Genomic DNA, 16,894 nt, shown 5'->3' with positions numbered 1-16,894 from the left:
CAGAGGGACTCTCAGATCCAGTCACCATAAACTGCCAGCTGGCTTGTAGTGAGACCACTCTCTTCCTGACCACCCTGAAAAGGACTAGAAGGTGCAGGCTATTTAACATCTCAGGTGAGATATAAAACGGCTTGTGCCCATGACTGGACAACAGCTCTCAGGGTAGTGTGGCCCATGAAAGAATACTGGGGAGGCACCCAGCCATGAACTGGGAGCCACGGAAGAGGGTGCATGCACAAGCCCACAGCCACTAGCAATTGCTAAGTCACAAAGCGCACAGATGCTCTCAGGTCCCCAGAACTCCCCTGGGAGAGTTGCGGAGGGTGGGAATAGCACGAGTCTGTGGAGTTTGGTACACACAGAAGTGGAGATGGTTTGACCTGGCAGGTTTATTGAAGAAAGGGGACAGCGAACTTGTGGCTCTGGGCCAGAGATTCCTGAATGGCCATATTTGCTCTGACCCTCTAAAGAGAAGCCGAAACCCACCAGGGAACAAAAGCCACACAAATGACCAGCTCACATTAAGCCCATCCCCCTGACAAGGGGTGGGGCATTCCACCCAGGCAAAGACACCTGAGAAGCCAAGCAGCAGGCCCCTCCCCCAGAAGATAGACTGGAAGAACAGGTGAATGATAAGCTTATTTCCCAAAGGACTGTAAAACTCCAGTGCCAGGAGGAAAATAATATAGGAAGCTCCAGATTCTCTCATGAAGCATTTATACTTCAGGCTAAAATTTTACGTTTCTTTTTTGTTTCTTTTCTTTTTCTTTCTTTTTTTGTTTTACCCTGTTCATGTTTCAAATAGATTCTTATTTCCCAAGTTATGTTTTAGGCTGCTTTTTAACTTTTATTTGTTCACTTCTACGTTTTATAGACTATTCCCCATACTAGTCCATTTTTCACTCTATTCAATTTTATCTTGATAAATATATAAGTTCTGATTTCTTTGCAATTTTGGGATATAGTATCTTCAAACACACAGACCAAAAATCAATCAGGAACAGGCAGATAACCCTGCTTTGTCCACCCTGAGAGATTATAAGCTCTCCCCCACCTTTTTTTATTGTTTTGGATCATCTTGGCTTTGTTTGCATATCTGTGGTAGCTTCCGACCACTTTGGATTTTTTTTAGGGTGCATTTCGCTTGGGTGGTGGTTGATATTTTGGACTCTGTTCATTCACTCAACCATCCCTCTACAGAATGACTAGGAGGAGGAACTCTCAACAAAGAAAAGAACCTGAGACAATGTCCTCTGCCACAGAACTAATGGATATGGAAATAAGCAAGATGTCAGAGATAGAATTCAGGATAGCAATAATGAAGTCAATAGCTAGGCTTGAAAAAAAGCATTAGTGACAATATAGAACCTCTAAGGGAAGAAATGAGATGTAATTAGGCCAAACTTAAAAATGCTATGACTGAGATGCAGTCTAAACTGGATAGTCTAACAGCCAGAGTAAATGAGGCAGAATAGAGAATAATGATCTAGAAGATAAGCTGATGGAAAGAAAGGAAGTCGAGGAAGACAGAGATAGGCAGCTAGCAGCCTATGAAAATAGAGAGATTAATGATACCATGAAATGTTCCAATGTCAGAATTATTGGGATCCCTGAGAGGGTGGAGAGAGAGAGGGCTAGAAGGTATATTTGAACAAATCATACCTGAGAACATCCCTAATCTGGGGAAGGAAACAACCATTCAAGTCCAAGAGGCAGAGAGGACCCCTACCAAAATCAATAAAAATAGATCAACACCCTGACATATAATAGTGAAGCTTGCAAATCTTACAGCTAAAGAAACTATCCTGAGAACAGTTAAGGGGAAGGAGGTTCCTTACATATGAACAGAACATCAGAATAACATCAGACCTATCAGCAGAGACCTGGCAAGCCAGAAAGGGCTGGCAAGACATATTCAGGTTACCAAATGAGAAGAATATGCAGCCAACAATATTTCATCCAACAAGGCTGTCATTCAGAATGGATGGAGAGGGGCACCTGGGTGGCTCAGTCATTAAGTGCCTGCCTTCGGCTTGGATCATGATCCCAGGGTCCTGGGATCAAGCCCTGCATCAGGCTCCCTGCTCCGCAGGAAGCCTGCTTCTCCCTCTCCCTCTCCCACTCCCCCTGCTTGTGTTCCTGCTCTCACTATCTTTCTCTCTGTCAAATAAATAAATAAAATATTTTTAAAAAGAATGGATGGAGAGATAAAGAACTTCCAGGACAGGCAGAAAATGAAAGAATATGTGACCACCAAGCCAGCCCTGCAAGAAATATTAAGGGGGATTTGGTAAGCAAAGAGAGACCCCAAGTGTAATATAGACCAGAAATTAACAAGACAATCTACAGAAACAAGGACTTTACAGGCAATACAATAGCATTAAATTCATATCTTTCAATAGTTACTCTCAATGTAAATAGGCTGAATGCTCCCATAAAAAGACACAGGATTTCAGATTGGATAAAAAAGCAGGACCCATCCATATTCTGTCTACAAGAGACTCGTTTTGAACCTAAAGAAACATCCAGACTGAAAGTGAGGGGACGGAGAACCATTTACCATGCCAACGGACCTCAAAAGAAAGCTGGGGTAACAATCGTCATAACAGACAAATTAGATTTTTTTTTATTATTATTATGTTATGTTAGTCACCATATAATACATCATTAGTTTTTGATGTGGTGATCCATGATTCATTGTTTTCCTATAACACCCAGTGCTTCAAATTAGATTTTAAACCAAAGACTGTAGTAAGAGATGTAGAGGGACACTATATCATACTTAAAGGGTCTATCCAACAAGATCTAGCAATTGTAAATATCTATGCCCCCAACATGGGAGCAGCCAATTATATAAAACAACTAATAACCAAAAAAAGAAACATATTGAAAATAATACATTAATAGTAGGAGACTTCAACACTCGATTCACAGCAATGGACAGATAATCTAAGCTGAAGATCAACAAAAAAACAAGAGCTTTGAATGACACATTGGACCAGATGGACTTCATAGATATATACAGAACATTCCATCCCAAAACAACAGAATACTCATTCTTCTCAAGTGCACATTGAACATTCTCCAGAATAGACCACATACTGGGTCACAAATCAAGTCTCAACCGATACCAAAAGATTGAGATTATTCCCTGCATATTTTCAGAACACAATGCTTTGAAACTGGAATTCAACCACCAGAAAAAAATTTGGAAGGAACTCGAACTGTTGGAGGTTAAAAAGCATCCTACTAAAGAATGAATGGGCCAACCAGGAAATTAAAGAAGAACATAAACAATTCATGGAAACCAATGAGAATGAAAACACATCGGTCCAAAACCTATGGGATACTGCAAAGGTGGTCCGAAGGGGGAAATACATAGCCATCCAAGCCTCTCTCAAAAAATTAGGAAAATCCCAAATGCACAAGCTAACCTTACACCTAAAGGACCAGGAGAAAGAACAGCAAATAAAGCCTAAACCAAGGAGGAGAAGAGAAATAATAAAGATTAGAGCAGAAATCAATGAAATAGAAACTAGAACAGTAGAACAAATCAATGAAACTAGAAACTGGTTCTTTGAAAGAATTAATAAGATCGATAAACCTCTGGCCAGACTTATCCAAAAGAAAAGAGAAAGGACCCAAATTAATAAAATCATGAATGAAAGGGGAGAAATCATGACAAATACCAAGGAAATAGAGACAATTATTAGAACTTATTAACAGCAGCTATATGCCAACAAACTAGGCAATCTGGAAGAAATGGATGCATTCCTAGAAACTTATAAACTACCAAACTGAAACAGGAAGAAATAGACAATCTGAACAGACCCATAACCAGCAAGGAAATTGAAACAGTAATCAAAAACCTCCCAAAACACAAGAGTCCAGGGCCAGATGGCTTCCCAGGGGAATTCTGCCAAACATTTAAAGAAGAAATCATGGATACCAACCCTTTATCTGTAGTGTCATTTGCAAATATCTTCTCCCATTCTGTGGGAGTTTGTCTCTTTGTTTTGTTGATTGTTTCCTTTGCTGTGCAGATGCTTTTTATCTTGATGAAGTCCCAAAAGTTCATTTTTGCTTTTGTTTCCCTTGCCTTTGGAGGCATGTTTTGAAAGAAGTTGCTGTGGCCAACGTTGAAAAGGTAACTACCTATGTTCTCCTCTAGGATTTTGATGGATTCCTGTCTCACATTGAGGTCTTTCATCCATTTTGAGTTTGTCTTTCTGTGTGGTCATGCCATTGTTGTTTAACATAGTACTAGAAGCCCTAGCATCAGCAATCAGACAACAAAAAGAAATAAAAGGCACCCAAATTGGCAAAGAAGAAGTCAAACTCTCACTCTTCACAGATGATATGATACTTTATGTGGAAAACCCAAAAGACTCCACCCCTAAATTACTAGAACTCATATAGCAATTCAGCAATGTGGCAGGATACAAAATCAATGCACAGAAATCAGTGGCATTTTTATAGACTAACAATGTAACTGAAGAAAGAAATTAAGGAATTGATTCCATTTATAATAGCACCAAAAACCATAAGATACCAAGGAATAAATCTAACTAAAGAGGTAAAGGAGCTATACTCTAGAAACTACAGAACACTTATGAAAGAAATTGAGGAAGACACAAAGAGATGGAAAAACATTCCATGCTCTGGGATTGGAAGAACAAATATAGTTAAAATGTCTTGCTGCCCAGAGCAACCACACTTTCAATGCAATCCTTATCAAAATACCATCAACATTTTTCACAGAGCTGGAACAAACAATCCTAAAATTTGTATGGAACCAGAAAAGACCCTGAATCACCCCAAGAAAATGTTGAAAAATAAAAACAAAGCTGGGGGCATCACAATGCCTGACTTCAAGCTATATTACAAAGTTGTGATCATAAGACAGCATAGTATTGGCACAAAAACAGACACATAGATTAATGGAACAGAATAGAGATCCCAGAAATGGACCCTCAACTCTATGGTCAACTAATCTTCAACAAAGCAGGAAAGAACATCCAGTGGAAAAAAGACAGTCTCCTCAATAAATGGTGCTGGGAAAATTGGACAGCCACATGCAGAAGCATGAAACTAGATCATTTTCTTACACCATACCCAAAGATAAACTCAGAATAAATGAAAGACCTCAATGTGAGACAGGAATCCATCAAAATTCTAGAGGAGAACAGAGGAAGTAACCTCTTTGACATTGGACACAGTGACTTCTTTCAAGACACGTCTCCAAAGGCAAGGGAAACAAAAGCAAAAATGACCTTTGGGGACTTCATCAAGATAAAAAGCTTCTGCACAGCAAAGGAAACAGTCAACAAAACTAAGAGGCAACCCACAGAATGGGAGAAGATATCTGCAAATGTCATTACAGATAAAGGTCTGGTATCCAAGATCTTTAAAGATCTTCTCAAATTCAACTCCTAAAAAACAAAGAATCCAGTCAAGAAATGGGCAGAAGACATGAACAGACACTTCTCCAAAGAAGAAATATAAATTGTCAACAAACACATGAAAAAATGCTCAACGTCACTAGCCATCAGGGAAATACAAATCAAAAGCACAATGAGATACCACCTTACACCAGTTAGAATGGCTAAAATTAACAAGACAGGAAACAACAAATGTTGGCGAGGATGTGGAGAAAGGGGAACTCTCTTACACTGTTGGTGGGAATGCAAGCTGGTGAGCCACTCTGGAAAACAGCATGGAGGTTCTTCAAAAAGTTAAAAATAGAGCTACCCTATGACTCAGCGATTGCACTACTAGGTGTTTACCGCAAAGATACAGGATGTAGTGAAAAGAAGGGCACATGCACCCCAATATTCATAGTAGCAATGTCCACAATAGCCAAACTGTGGAAGGAGGGGAGATGTCCTTCAACAGATGAATGGATAAAGATGTGGTTCATATATACAAAGAATATTACTCAGCCATCCTAAAGGTTGAATACCCACCATTCACTTTGAGATGGATGGAACTGGAGGGGATTATGTTAAGTGAAATAAGTCAAGCAGAGAAAGAGAATTATCGTATGTTTTCACTCATATGTGGAACATAAGGAATATCATGGAGGACCACAGGGGAAGGGAGGGGAAACTGAATGGAAAGAAATCAGAGAGGGAGACAAACCATGAGAGACTCTGGACTCCGAGAAACAAACTGAGGGTTACAGAAGGGACAGTGTGGGAGAATGGGGTGACCAGGTGATGGGTATTAGGAGGGCATGTGTTGGGATGAGCACTGGGTGTTATATACAACTAATGAATCATTGTACACTACATCAAAAACTAATTATGTACTATATGCTGGCTAATTGAACATAATAATAAAAAAATTAAGAAAGAAAGAAAGTTAAAAAAGAAAAAAAAGAGATAATGCAATATGAATCTCCTAGTGCAGTCCTTGGCATACATTAAGTTCTTGTAAGGGTCATCTTCTTGTATTTTTACTCCTTTTAGATGATTGGAAAGGATGCTGTGGCTTTTCTCGCTTTGCTATTGGGCAGGACTACCAACCATTAAGATGCTGGAGACAAAGACAGCTGCATAACACTTCATTTATTTCTCTTTCATCTCCTAGTGCCTTCTTAATTGTTGGTATCCTCACACCCAGAAGTACAGTACAACTTAAGTGTCTTTGTGAAATAATGTTGAATATTAAATATTTAAATATCTTTTTATAACATGTTAAGCAGGTTTCAGGAAGGAATCCATGCAATCACAGGGAGTGGTTCAGCATAGCAGTTAGTGTCGGGGCTCTGGTGTGAGAATGATGAGGTGCTGAATGCTGGCTGTATGACCTTGAATAAGTCCATTTACTTCCAACAGCTTCAGCTTCTTTATCTTTAATTGGGGGTAACAGAAGAACCTTCCTCACTTGGTTTATGTAGGATGAAATTATATATTGGGTAAAATAAAGTGTACTGGAGATTGCGAGTGTTCAATAAATGTCGACTTTCATTGTTATAATCACCACCACCACCACCATCATCTGCACTGTCATCATTATGACCATCATCACTTCCATGATAAACATCACCTTCTCCTTCCTCCTCTTCATTGTCAGAATCATCATCACCACCACCACTCTATAGACTCTAAAGAGACTTTGTGATGCCTGACATTTAGTAAATACATTTAGTAAATACATTCAGCAAAAGTTGAATTTTAGAATGAACCTAGAAGAGGATGTCCAAGACTATACAGGAAACCAATGAGAGGGTAGTCATGGGGCTTGGCATGTATATCTTTAACCTCCTATTCAGTATCCTTTCTCCCTAAGCAAGCTCCTGATGTGACACAAACCTCTATACTCCTCAGGTGCGAATGGAATACAAGAAGTGGTTTAGTGGGATCTGGAAAGGGTTTGAAACTGAAAGTATTGAGGTAACACATTCTACGACCCAAACCAAAACGGTAAGACCAACTTCTCTACAATGCTGTGTACTGGCTGAACCCAACATCTTGTACTGCCAGGAGTTTCCTGGTCTCTTGATCTGAAGAAAAAGAGAAATTACATTACTTCCTCCATTATGCTGGTGCTTTCTGGTTTTTGAGGCCAAAATCAGTGGAACACTTCCCTTCCCTTCCCTTCCTTCTTCCTTTCTTCCTCCCTTCCTTCTTCCTTCCTTCCTCCCTTCCTTCCTTTCTCTCCCACTCTCTCTCCAGTCTTTCCATAAACATCCAAATGATATTTATCAAGAAACTTAAATTTATTTAACAATGTTCATTTAACAAATATTTACTGAGTAGCCAGTACATGCCAGATGCTGTTTTAGGTGCTGGGGAAACAGCAGAAGATACACTGACAAAAATCCTTGCCCTTACAGAACTAATATTCTGGTTGGGGGAGGCTGAGAATAAACCCCCAAACATGGATTATACGGTATTTCACAAAGTGATGTGGGCTATGGAAAAATACAGAGCAGTGAAGAGAAATCAGGACTCATGAGGTGGGGGGAGTTTGGTTTCCAGTACGGTGGCCACTGACAATCTTTCACTGTCTATCACCACCTTCTATTTTAATTCTCTGCATGATGTGCCTCTCTGTATGACACTTGTTTTATTCTGAAAAATATGAAAGTGTTTACGTTTGGTCAATCTCTACCTCCTGAAGTTTCAGTGCTGTAGTTACTATGATTTTCCTTCTACCTAGAGCAATGCCTGGCCCACAAAAGATGCTCACTTAACTTGTTGAGTGTCTAAGGTCCTTGTTTATAGATGAGAACTCAGACTGGGAAAGTCCACATAATTGGCCTGAAGCTACTCAGCTGGGTACAGGGGTTCAGACTCAGGTCTGTTTTCCTCTGAAAGTTGACAACATTCCTTGGTTGTCACCAAAGTTGTTTGTCACTGCAGATCGTCAACAACTTTTGGGACCAGCTTCCTGGGACATGCACTTTCAGACCGAGGACAATTCTGTTTACTGGCTGCTGACTGTGTCCTAACAGTATATGCCACTGATTCACCCCTTGGCTGAAATCACCAGCAGTCAAAGGTTATGCCAACCTGAACTGTGTAAAGGAACTGTCCCAACACATGTGGTCTCCAAAAGCATGTTGCATAGTGGAACCCATTGCATGGATTCTGGGGCTCACCAGATTTGAGTTTGAATCTTGATTCTTTCAGGTTCCAGCTGGTAGATGCTGGGCAAGGAGCTTAACCTCCCTGAGCCTCAATTCATTCATCATTGAAATGTCTGGTTGACTGAGTAACAAAACAATGTACATGAAAGCACTTTGCTCTATTCTGAACAATGTCAACACTACTTGTATGAACACCACATTATCAAGAGTCAACTATATAGAAGGCCCCAAACAGTGATCCTATCCTCTTATCTTTGGACAACATTTTACATTCTAAAATGCACATATTCAGGGCTCAGCATCCCAATCTTGATTTCAGCTCAGGTCATGATCTCAGGGTTGTGAGATCCAGCCCCACCTCGGGCTCCGAGCTAAGCGTGGAGTTTGCTTGAGATTCTCTCCTCCCTCCCTCTCTCTGCCCCTCCCCCAACTCGTTCTCACACTCTCTCTAAAAAATTAAATATGTAAAAATAAAAAACAAAAAGTGGATATTCAACCTTACAGGCTTCATTGATCCTCTGTAGCATTTAGTGATCCTTCATTGTTTGAATGGAGCCAACGTGCCTGAGTTCGAGTCCCAACTCCACCACTTCCAGGCTGCATGAGCCTGTGCTAGCCATTTACTGTCTCTAAGCCTCAGGACTTCAGCTGTATGATGAGGATGGTGATAGGATCTATCTCATCATGAGAAGAAAGCAAGGTTATATGTGTTAAGAGCTTAGAATGCTGCTTGGCACACAGCGAACAAACACCCTGAAAATGTTTGTGAAAAGATCAGATAAATAAAAAGACCATCATAGATGGTGTTTGGGGGAGGAAAGACTGTAAAGTCAGGTATTAAGATATTAGTCAGATCTTAATGAACTTTGGATCTTAGAGAAATTCTGGCTTGTCATTTCCTGAGGTGTTAATTTCTTTTCAGCTTGTTCTACATATTATCTCTCCAAATAGGAGGAACCAGGGACGTCATCAGAAGTCTTTCCCAGAAGAGATGCTCCTTCTGTGCAACCTCAGCATCAGACTCCTATCTCTGCTTTTTGGCTAAGAACATAAAACTGAGCTGCTTCTGGACAGCGCCCCCTGTGGTCACACGTGGATTGGACAAATGCCACCATCTGTATCTTCCTCCTGAAAGCAGTTCTGAGGCCTTACTCTATTGGCTTCTAGGTCCTTAGAAAGAAGGGGTCATGGGGAGACCTCTGAGACCCATACCCAGTATTGTTTATCACATGCCATTAAATGTTCAGGGAATAATTTTTAATAATGAAGGAAATAAGGGGATTTTCTTCTTCCAGCTATTGCTACCTTGCCCAGGATTTATTGGCCAACATCTAGATTCACCTGGCAGGTTTCTCTCTCTGGGCATTTGGTGTTGCATTTTATGCTCCTGAAGATTTTGCAAACTCGACACTTTCAGAATTCAGTAATTCCCATATGAATAAGTATTTAAAAAGGGGGGTTGCATTCTTGCAATGCAAAATTCCACCACCATCCATCTTAGGAGCACGTTGTCAACAGGAAGGGTCTTGTGGCCAGGAGACCAGCACCGACTCCTTTGTTTGATGACTTTCAAACTTACTCATTTATTGGGTTAATTTTGTTTTCTTAGTGTCATCTGGAAATGCTCCCAAACCAACAGCATGAAGGTCACAGCAGTTGTTTGGCCTTATTTGTTTTCTTTTAATATTTCTAATTTCTTTTTCAAAGTAATTGGATTCTAGGAATGTTTTTCAGCACTGGAATTAATAAATGCATGGCTAACTTTGTTACCAGAAGGTATTTTAAAACCAATTTTACATGATAACAGCAGGAAAGGTAAAAATAGGAGCAAAGAGTTGCCAGATTCATTTGAAGAGATTTCATGTGCAGTTTTTAGGTGGTGGACCAAAGACTGTGTCCCTTTTCTGCTTAATCAGCTCAAGTGTCTCTTCCACATGGCAGCAATGCAACAAGAGTATATGATTCACTCCATCTGCTAGCCTTAAAATATTGTTATTCCTTTTGAACAGTAAAAATTTTGGGAGATTCACATGCTTTCAAAAGGTATGCCTGCCGTGTTAATTTTTATATCTGCAATTTCAAATTTGCACAAATAAAACTTGCAGGAAATGCAACCTTCCTGGGCAGTTGACAAATCCTTGCACTTAAGTCCCACAAGTGCTGCTGCTGTTTTTGTGTTCAAGGCAGTTGCAAGAAGAGGATAAACCAGCCAAATGTTCTAGGTGCTGTGCACTTGGACCTCTCTATTCAATATTTTTCCTCCCCTCCCAACATGAAGTCTGCTTTCTTTCTCTTTTCTGCCTCTCTCACTCCTTTGCTTTCTTTAAGAAGTAGCTTCTTCATCCTTCAAGAACCTTTTCTTCTTCTAGCTCTCAGAAATCCATCTCCTTTACTCACTCTATTATCATCCGTATGACTTGACTTACCCTGTATTTTGTGTGCTATTGCACATGATGTGTGTGCTTGTAAATCATGCCTGCTTGGATCATAAACTTCTGGAAGGTCAGAATGATAAATGTCTTAATGATAAATTAAAAAGGTGGTAAGTGAAATGTTCCTTGCCTCCACTTAGAGCATTACTTCTCAAGGTCTGCACTATTGACATTTTGGGTTTTATAATTCTTGGTTGTGGGCGGCTATCCTTTGCATTGCCGGATGTTGAGCAGCATCCCTGGCCTCTACCAGTTAGATGCCAGTAACCACCCCACCCCACACACCCATTGCAACAATCAAAAATGTCTCCAGACATTGTCACCTGGGGATAGAAATGATCCTGTTGAGAATTTACTGGTCTAAGCATTAGTTCATAGTGAACAGGCAACTGCTGAAGAAGTCCTTTGTGGTCAGCCAGCTTGTTCCAGGAAATGAATAATCAAACAGAAGCCAGAATGTGGTTGCTAGGTGCCTACTCTATACTTAGAGGTGGTAGTATGTGTGGGGAACGCCTCTTGTGTTGTCTGCCCAGTTCTTCTTTTCTGGGAACTGCCCGCCCCACTGAGGTAGAAGCAAAATCCACTTCTGCTTCTATGCAACATGCACTTTTGCTTAGAGGGCCCATGCTTGGGTTAGTGCCCCAGAGGAGAGAAAATAAAACTAAGGGACTCCAAGATGGGAGCTCTTAAGATTTTCTTTTATTGCATCAGAGAATACTTTGAGAGCCTGATTTTGAAAAAATGACTCCTCTCCCTGCAAAAACACATATAGGCAGCAATCAATCAGAGATGCTTTTATTTGCAAGTAATAGAAACCTAACTGACCTGCTTTGCTGTTCCAACTGTGGCCTGATAATCAGTAGCATAGTGGCATCTGAATCATGTGGAAATCTGGTACAAATGCAGAATCTTAGGCTCAGTCCCACATCCAGTGAATTGGGCTCTTCATTATAACAAGATCTCCAGGAGAGTTTATGCAAGTTAAAGTTTGAGAAACCTGGGGTCTGTGGATCTGCATCATCAGCATTGCCTGGGAGCTTGTTTAAAATGCAAACCTCAGATGTCACCTGGGAATCATCACCAGACTCAAAATCCCTGCAGTTGGGGGCCCAGGAATCCATGGCTTAGCAAACTCTACAGGAGGTTGAGAAACACTGTCCTGCTCAAAGCGAGGTCCTCAAACCAGCAGCAAAACACTGACTACTTATTAGAGATTTAGCATTGCAGCCTTCACTCTAGACCTACTGAAGCAAACCGGCATTGTAACAAGACTCTCAGTAGATGTGGATGTTCATTTGCACTTGGGAAGCACTGCTTCGAGCAATAAAGACATTTCATGAACTCACATGACAAGGAGTCTGAGTGAGAACAGTTGAAGTCTGGTGAAGCAGCTTGATGAGGTCATCAAAGACCCAATCTCCACCCCTTTCCATCTCATCAAAAATGATACTGTTCCTTACAGACAGCTGGAGAATCTTCTGGCGTCTTTTCGATATTCAAGGAGTGAAGACAAAGCTAATGCAGTAGCTGCTTTACTGGTCCCTCCACATCTGCTCTGATGTCTGTCATCAGCGTGGCATCCAGCCAATGGGAACTGCCATCCTGATTTGCCCAGGACTAAAGAGTTTTCCCAGGTGTGGGAACGTTGGTGCTAAAACCGGGACAACCCCAGGCAAACTGGGATTGTGGATTACCTTAACTTACTTGATTATGAAGTCAGATCAGGTTCCTCCACTATTCAGAATCTTAGTTCCTATAATCACAATCCAGAGTCCTCTTGGAGTGTATCCACAAATCAGGCACTTCCCCACCCTTACTTCTGGGGTTCCACCTCCTGCTATTTTCCTTCTAGCTTCCTTCTACTTCTCTCTCCAGTTGAACAGCTCTCCTGGTCCTCCTCAACCAGAACAGGCCCACTCCTGCCTCAGAAGTGGCAGGGAGTTTGCTGTTCCCACTCAGAGTGCTCTTTACCCCTAATATCTGGATGACTTGCATACACTGCAAGTCTCTTTTCTCACACCACCTTGACAATGAAGCTATCCCCATCACCTTTTCCCTGCTTTATCATCCTCGATGTACTCAGCATTATTGCACAGATGTTTACTTATTATTTGGATTATTTCTTGTATTGTCACTGGAGTGTCTATACCACATGGGCAGGGGTTTTTGTCTGTTTTATTCACACTGTAATCTTGGTGTTTAGAATAACATCCAGCACATAGTAAGTGCTCGATAAATATTCTTGTTTTATGATGAACTTGCTGATTAGTCCTTCCTGTTCCTGGTTTGGTTCTTACACTCTCTGCTACTGTCTGTCTTGATCATTGTTTCTCATCCCCACACCTCTTTATATTTATGCTATATTTATGCATACACACAGATATACACTCAGATATGTATATATACGCTCGCCTATGTCTACAATGAGAAGACAGCATTAATCTCTACAACTAGTGTGTCAGCTTTCTTCCATGATACCTTTGCCTTTGGAGTAGAAGGTGCACCCCACTTGCCACATAACTTTGTCCCTACTGGCCATCACTGATTGCAACAGTGTGGTCACCCAGGAGGGGTCAATTCATTCACTTGTCCTATAACCCATCAGATTTTCTCTCTTAAGCATTTGAACTAAGAGACCGGAATGGACCTGGCAGCTGTTCAAGAAAACATATTATTCGAACTGCTAGAGAAAAAGTCATTTAAGGACACTTGTTAGAGAACAGTAAGGCCGGCTTTATCCAAGAGGGGGAGCATCATGATGGGTATAGGGACCAGTGCGTCTTGTAGTAAGGGAGGAGATTGGACTCAGTTCTGATTCCAACAGTGACAACTGGAGATTTATATCCAAGGAGCAGGGTAGGAGTCAGGGATATAAAATCACCAAGAGGAAACATCAGAACCAGGGGAATTCTTACTGAAGGCAAGCCAGTGTGGTAAGATATGGAGGGTGATCAGATACCAAGGGTGGGGGATTTTTGCTAAACTGATTTAGCAGGATTCTTACTCAAACTGGATTCTACAAGGATAGAGAGGAAAGTCCAAGGTTGGACCTAGTCCAGCAGAATCCAAGGAGAGAGTCTTTGTCAGAGGTCCCACTGGGATGGCCATAAAGGACCCTGTTCACCAGCTAGAGAAAGTCAGTCTGCAGAGTGAAGAGGACAGACTGAACCAAGTTGTAGGAAGAAGGAGCAATAATTATGTGATTCTATAGCACAGAGGTTAATGGCAAGAGCTGAGGGTCAAAGGGACCCAAGTGGGGCTTGGGCACATGGCTCAACCTTCCCAACCCCCACCGTCCTGCCACAATGTGTGAGATATCTAGGTTCTTGCTGCTCCTCTTGGAATAGCACAGAGTTTCCTCAATATTGCTGTGAACTCTAAATTTACTATCTAGGAAATAGACAAGAAATTTAATCTCTACCCCAAATATGACATTGACTTTCTTTTCTTTTCTTTTCTTTTTTTTTAAGATTTTATTTATTTATTTATTTGACAGAGAGAGACACAGCGAGAGAGGGAACACAAGCAGGGGGAGTGGGAGAGGGAGAAGCAGGCTTCCAGCTGAGCAGGGAGCCCGATGCGGGGCTTGATCCCAGGACCCTGGGATCATGACCTGAGCCGAAGACAGACGCTTAACAACTGAGCCACCCAGGCGCCCCGACATTGACTTTCTTTAGCTCATTGGGAGAATCATCCATTCTCCAGCCAGAAGTGGAGGCTGGCAGCATGGTGTCTCTAATGGGGATCTGGGCTGGGGAACAGGTGAGGTCAGACGGGGCAATTCTAAGAAGTGAGCCCTTAGAGGCTAAGGAATGAGAAATAGGACAGCTGATATTTCTATGTCTGCTTGCAACAAGCAGGATTAGGGTCAGGGTAAGGGAGAGGCTAAGAAAATCCACTTCAAAGTAATTTCTGCATGGCAGAAATACCATAAAAAATGGGAAGAAAGGCACTTCTCTATCTCACAGATCAAATCCTAAAAGTCTGAAGTGTGGAACTGAAATGTTTCTATTTTACTATTATATGTTAACTCATTCCTTCATTTACTTACACTAAGTTGCACACGTTAATATTTAATATCTAGTTCTGTGGGGGTTTTTTTTAAAGATTTTTATTTATTTATTTAACAGAGAGAGAGAGCACAAGTAGACAGAGCGGCAGACAGAGGGAGAGGGAGAAGCAGACTCTCCGCCGAGCAGGGAGCCTGATGCGGGGCTCGATCCCAGGACCCTGGGATCATGACCTGAGCTGAAGGCAGCCGCTTAAACGACTGAGCCACTCAGGCGCCCCTAGTTCTGTGGTTTTGATTCTATTTCTTTTCTCCCCCCACAACAAGTTTTAGTGATCAACAGAGTATGACTGACAAATTTGTATGTATTGAAGGTGTACAATGTGATGTTTTGATAGATGCAGACACTGTGAAATAATCACAGTTAAGCTGATTAACACACCCATCCCCTCTCATAGTTACCATTTTTATTTTTGATGAGAACACTGAAGATGCACTGTCAGCATATTTCAGGATTACAAACGTGTATTGTTAGCTCTAGTCCCCATGCTGTACACCAGATCCCCCGAATTCATTCATCTTATACAACTGAAAGTTCACATCCTTTGACCAGTATCTCCCCATTCCTCCCTGCCCCCAGCTCCTGGCAATCACCATTCTACCCACTGCTGCTATATACCCAGCTTTCTTAGATTCCACATGTAAGTGAGATCATGCCATATGTGTCCTTCTGTGCCTGGCTTATTTCACTTAGTATCACATCCTCCAGATTGATCCATGTTGTTGCAAATGTCAACATGTCTTTCTTCTTTCAAGCTGAATAATATATGTATCTATATATTTCTGGCATATCTTGTTTATCCATTCATGCTCTGATAGACACTTAGAATGTTTCCATATCTTGGCTATTGTAAGGAATGCTGCAGTGCACAAGGGAATGCAGATATGCTTTATTTTTTTTAAGTTAATAAAATTAAATTTTATTTTATTATGTTAGTCACCATACAGTACACCATTAGTTTTTGATGTAGTGTTCCATGATTCATTGTTTTTGTGTAACACCCAGTGTTCTATGCAATACATGCCCTCCTTAATACCCATTGCCGGGCTAACCCATTTCTCTTACCCCCCACCCCTCTAAAACCCTCAGTTTCTCAGAGTCCATAGTCTCTCATGGCTCATCTCCCCCTCCGATTTCCCCCCCTTCATTTTTCCCTTCCTTCTCCTAATGTCCTCCATGCTATTCCTTATGTTCCACAAATAAGTGAAACCATATGATAATTGACTTTCTCTGCTTGACTTATTTCACTTAACATAATCTCCTGTTCCATCCATGTTGATGTAAAAGTTGGGTATTTATCTTTTCTGAGGGCTGAGTAATATTCCATTGTATATATGGACCACATCTTCTTTATCCATTCATCTGTTGAAGGTCATCTCGGCTCTTTCCACAGTTTGGCTATTGCGGATATTGCTGCTATGAACACTGGGGTGCATATGGCCCTTCTTTTCACTACATCTGTGTCTTTGGGGTAAATACCCAGGAATGCAATTGCTGGGTCATAGGGTGGCTCTATTTTTAATTTTTTGAGGCACCTCTGCACTGTTTCCCAAAGTGGCTGTACCAGCTTGCATTCCCACCAACAGTGTAAAAGGGTTTCCCTTTCTCCACAACCTCTCCAACATTTGTTGTTTCTTGCCTTGTCAATTTTTGCCATTCTAACTGGTGTAAGGTGGTATCTCAGTGTGGTTTTGACTTGAATTTCCCTGATGGCTAATGATGATGAACATTTTTTCATGTGTCTGTTAGCCATTTGTATGTCTTCTTTGGAGAAGTGTCTGTTCATGTCTTCTGCC

General features: G+C 41.2%; 1 protein-coding gene across 2 annotated transcripts in view; it reads left to right on the top strand.

Moving 5' to 3' along the window:
* The window catches only part of LOC118005213 (adhesion G protein-coupled receptor E4-like), a 54,062-nt gene extending 42,907 nt beyond the window's left edge, over nt 1-11,155 (top strand). For both annotated transcript variants that reach the window (XM_034997023.1, XM_034997021.1), the window contains 2 exons: nt 7,332-7,427; nt 9,548-11,155. In XM_034997023.1, the coding sequence (XP_034852914.1) occupies nt 7,332-7,427; nt 9,548-9,649 (198 nt within the window). In that variant the 3' untranslated portion in view covers nt 9,650-11,155. The remainder of the gene's footprint in view (nt 1-7,331; nt 7,428-9,547) is intronic.
* Nucleotides 11,156-16,894: the final 5,739 nt, after the last annotated feature.

Source organism: Mirounga leonina, unplaced genomic scaffold, assembly GCF_011800145.1.
Source record: "Mirounga leonina isolate KUSES-001 unplaced genomic scaffold, KU_Mleo_1.0 Mir_94, whole genome shotgun sequence".
Classification (NCBI taxonomy): Eukaryota; Metazoa; Chordata; class Mammalia; order Carnivora; family Phocidae; genus Mirounga; species Mirounga leonina.
Note: the sequence above shows the minus strand (reverse complement) of the source record. Positions and strands in the feature narration are given on the sequence as shown.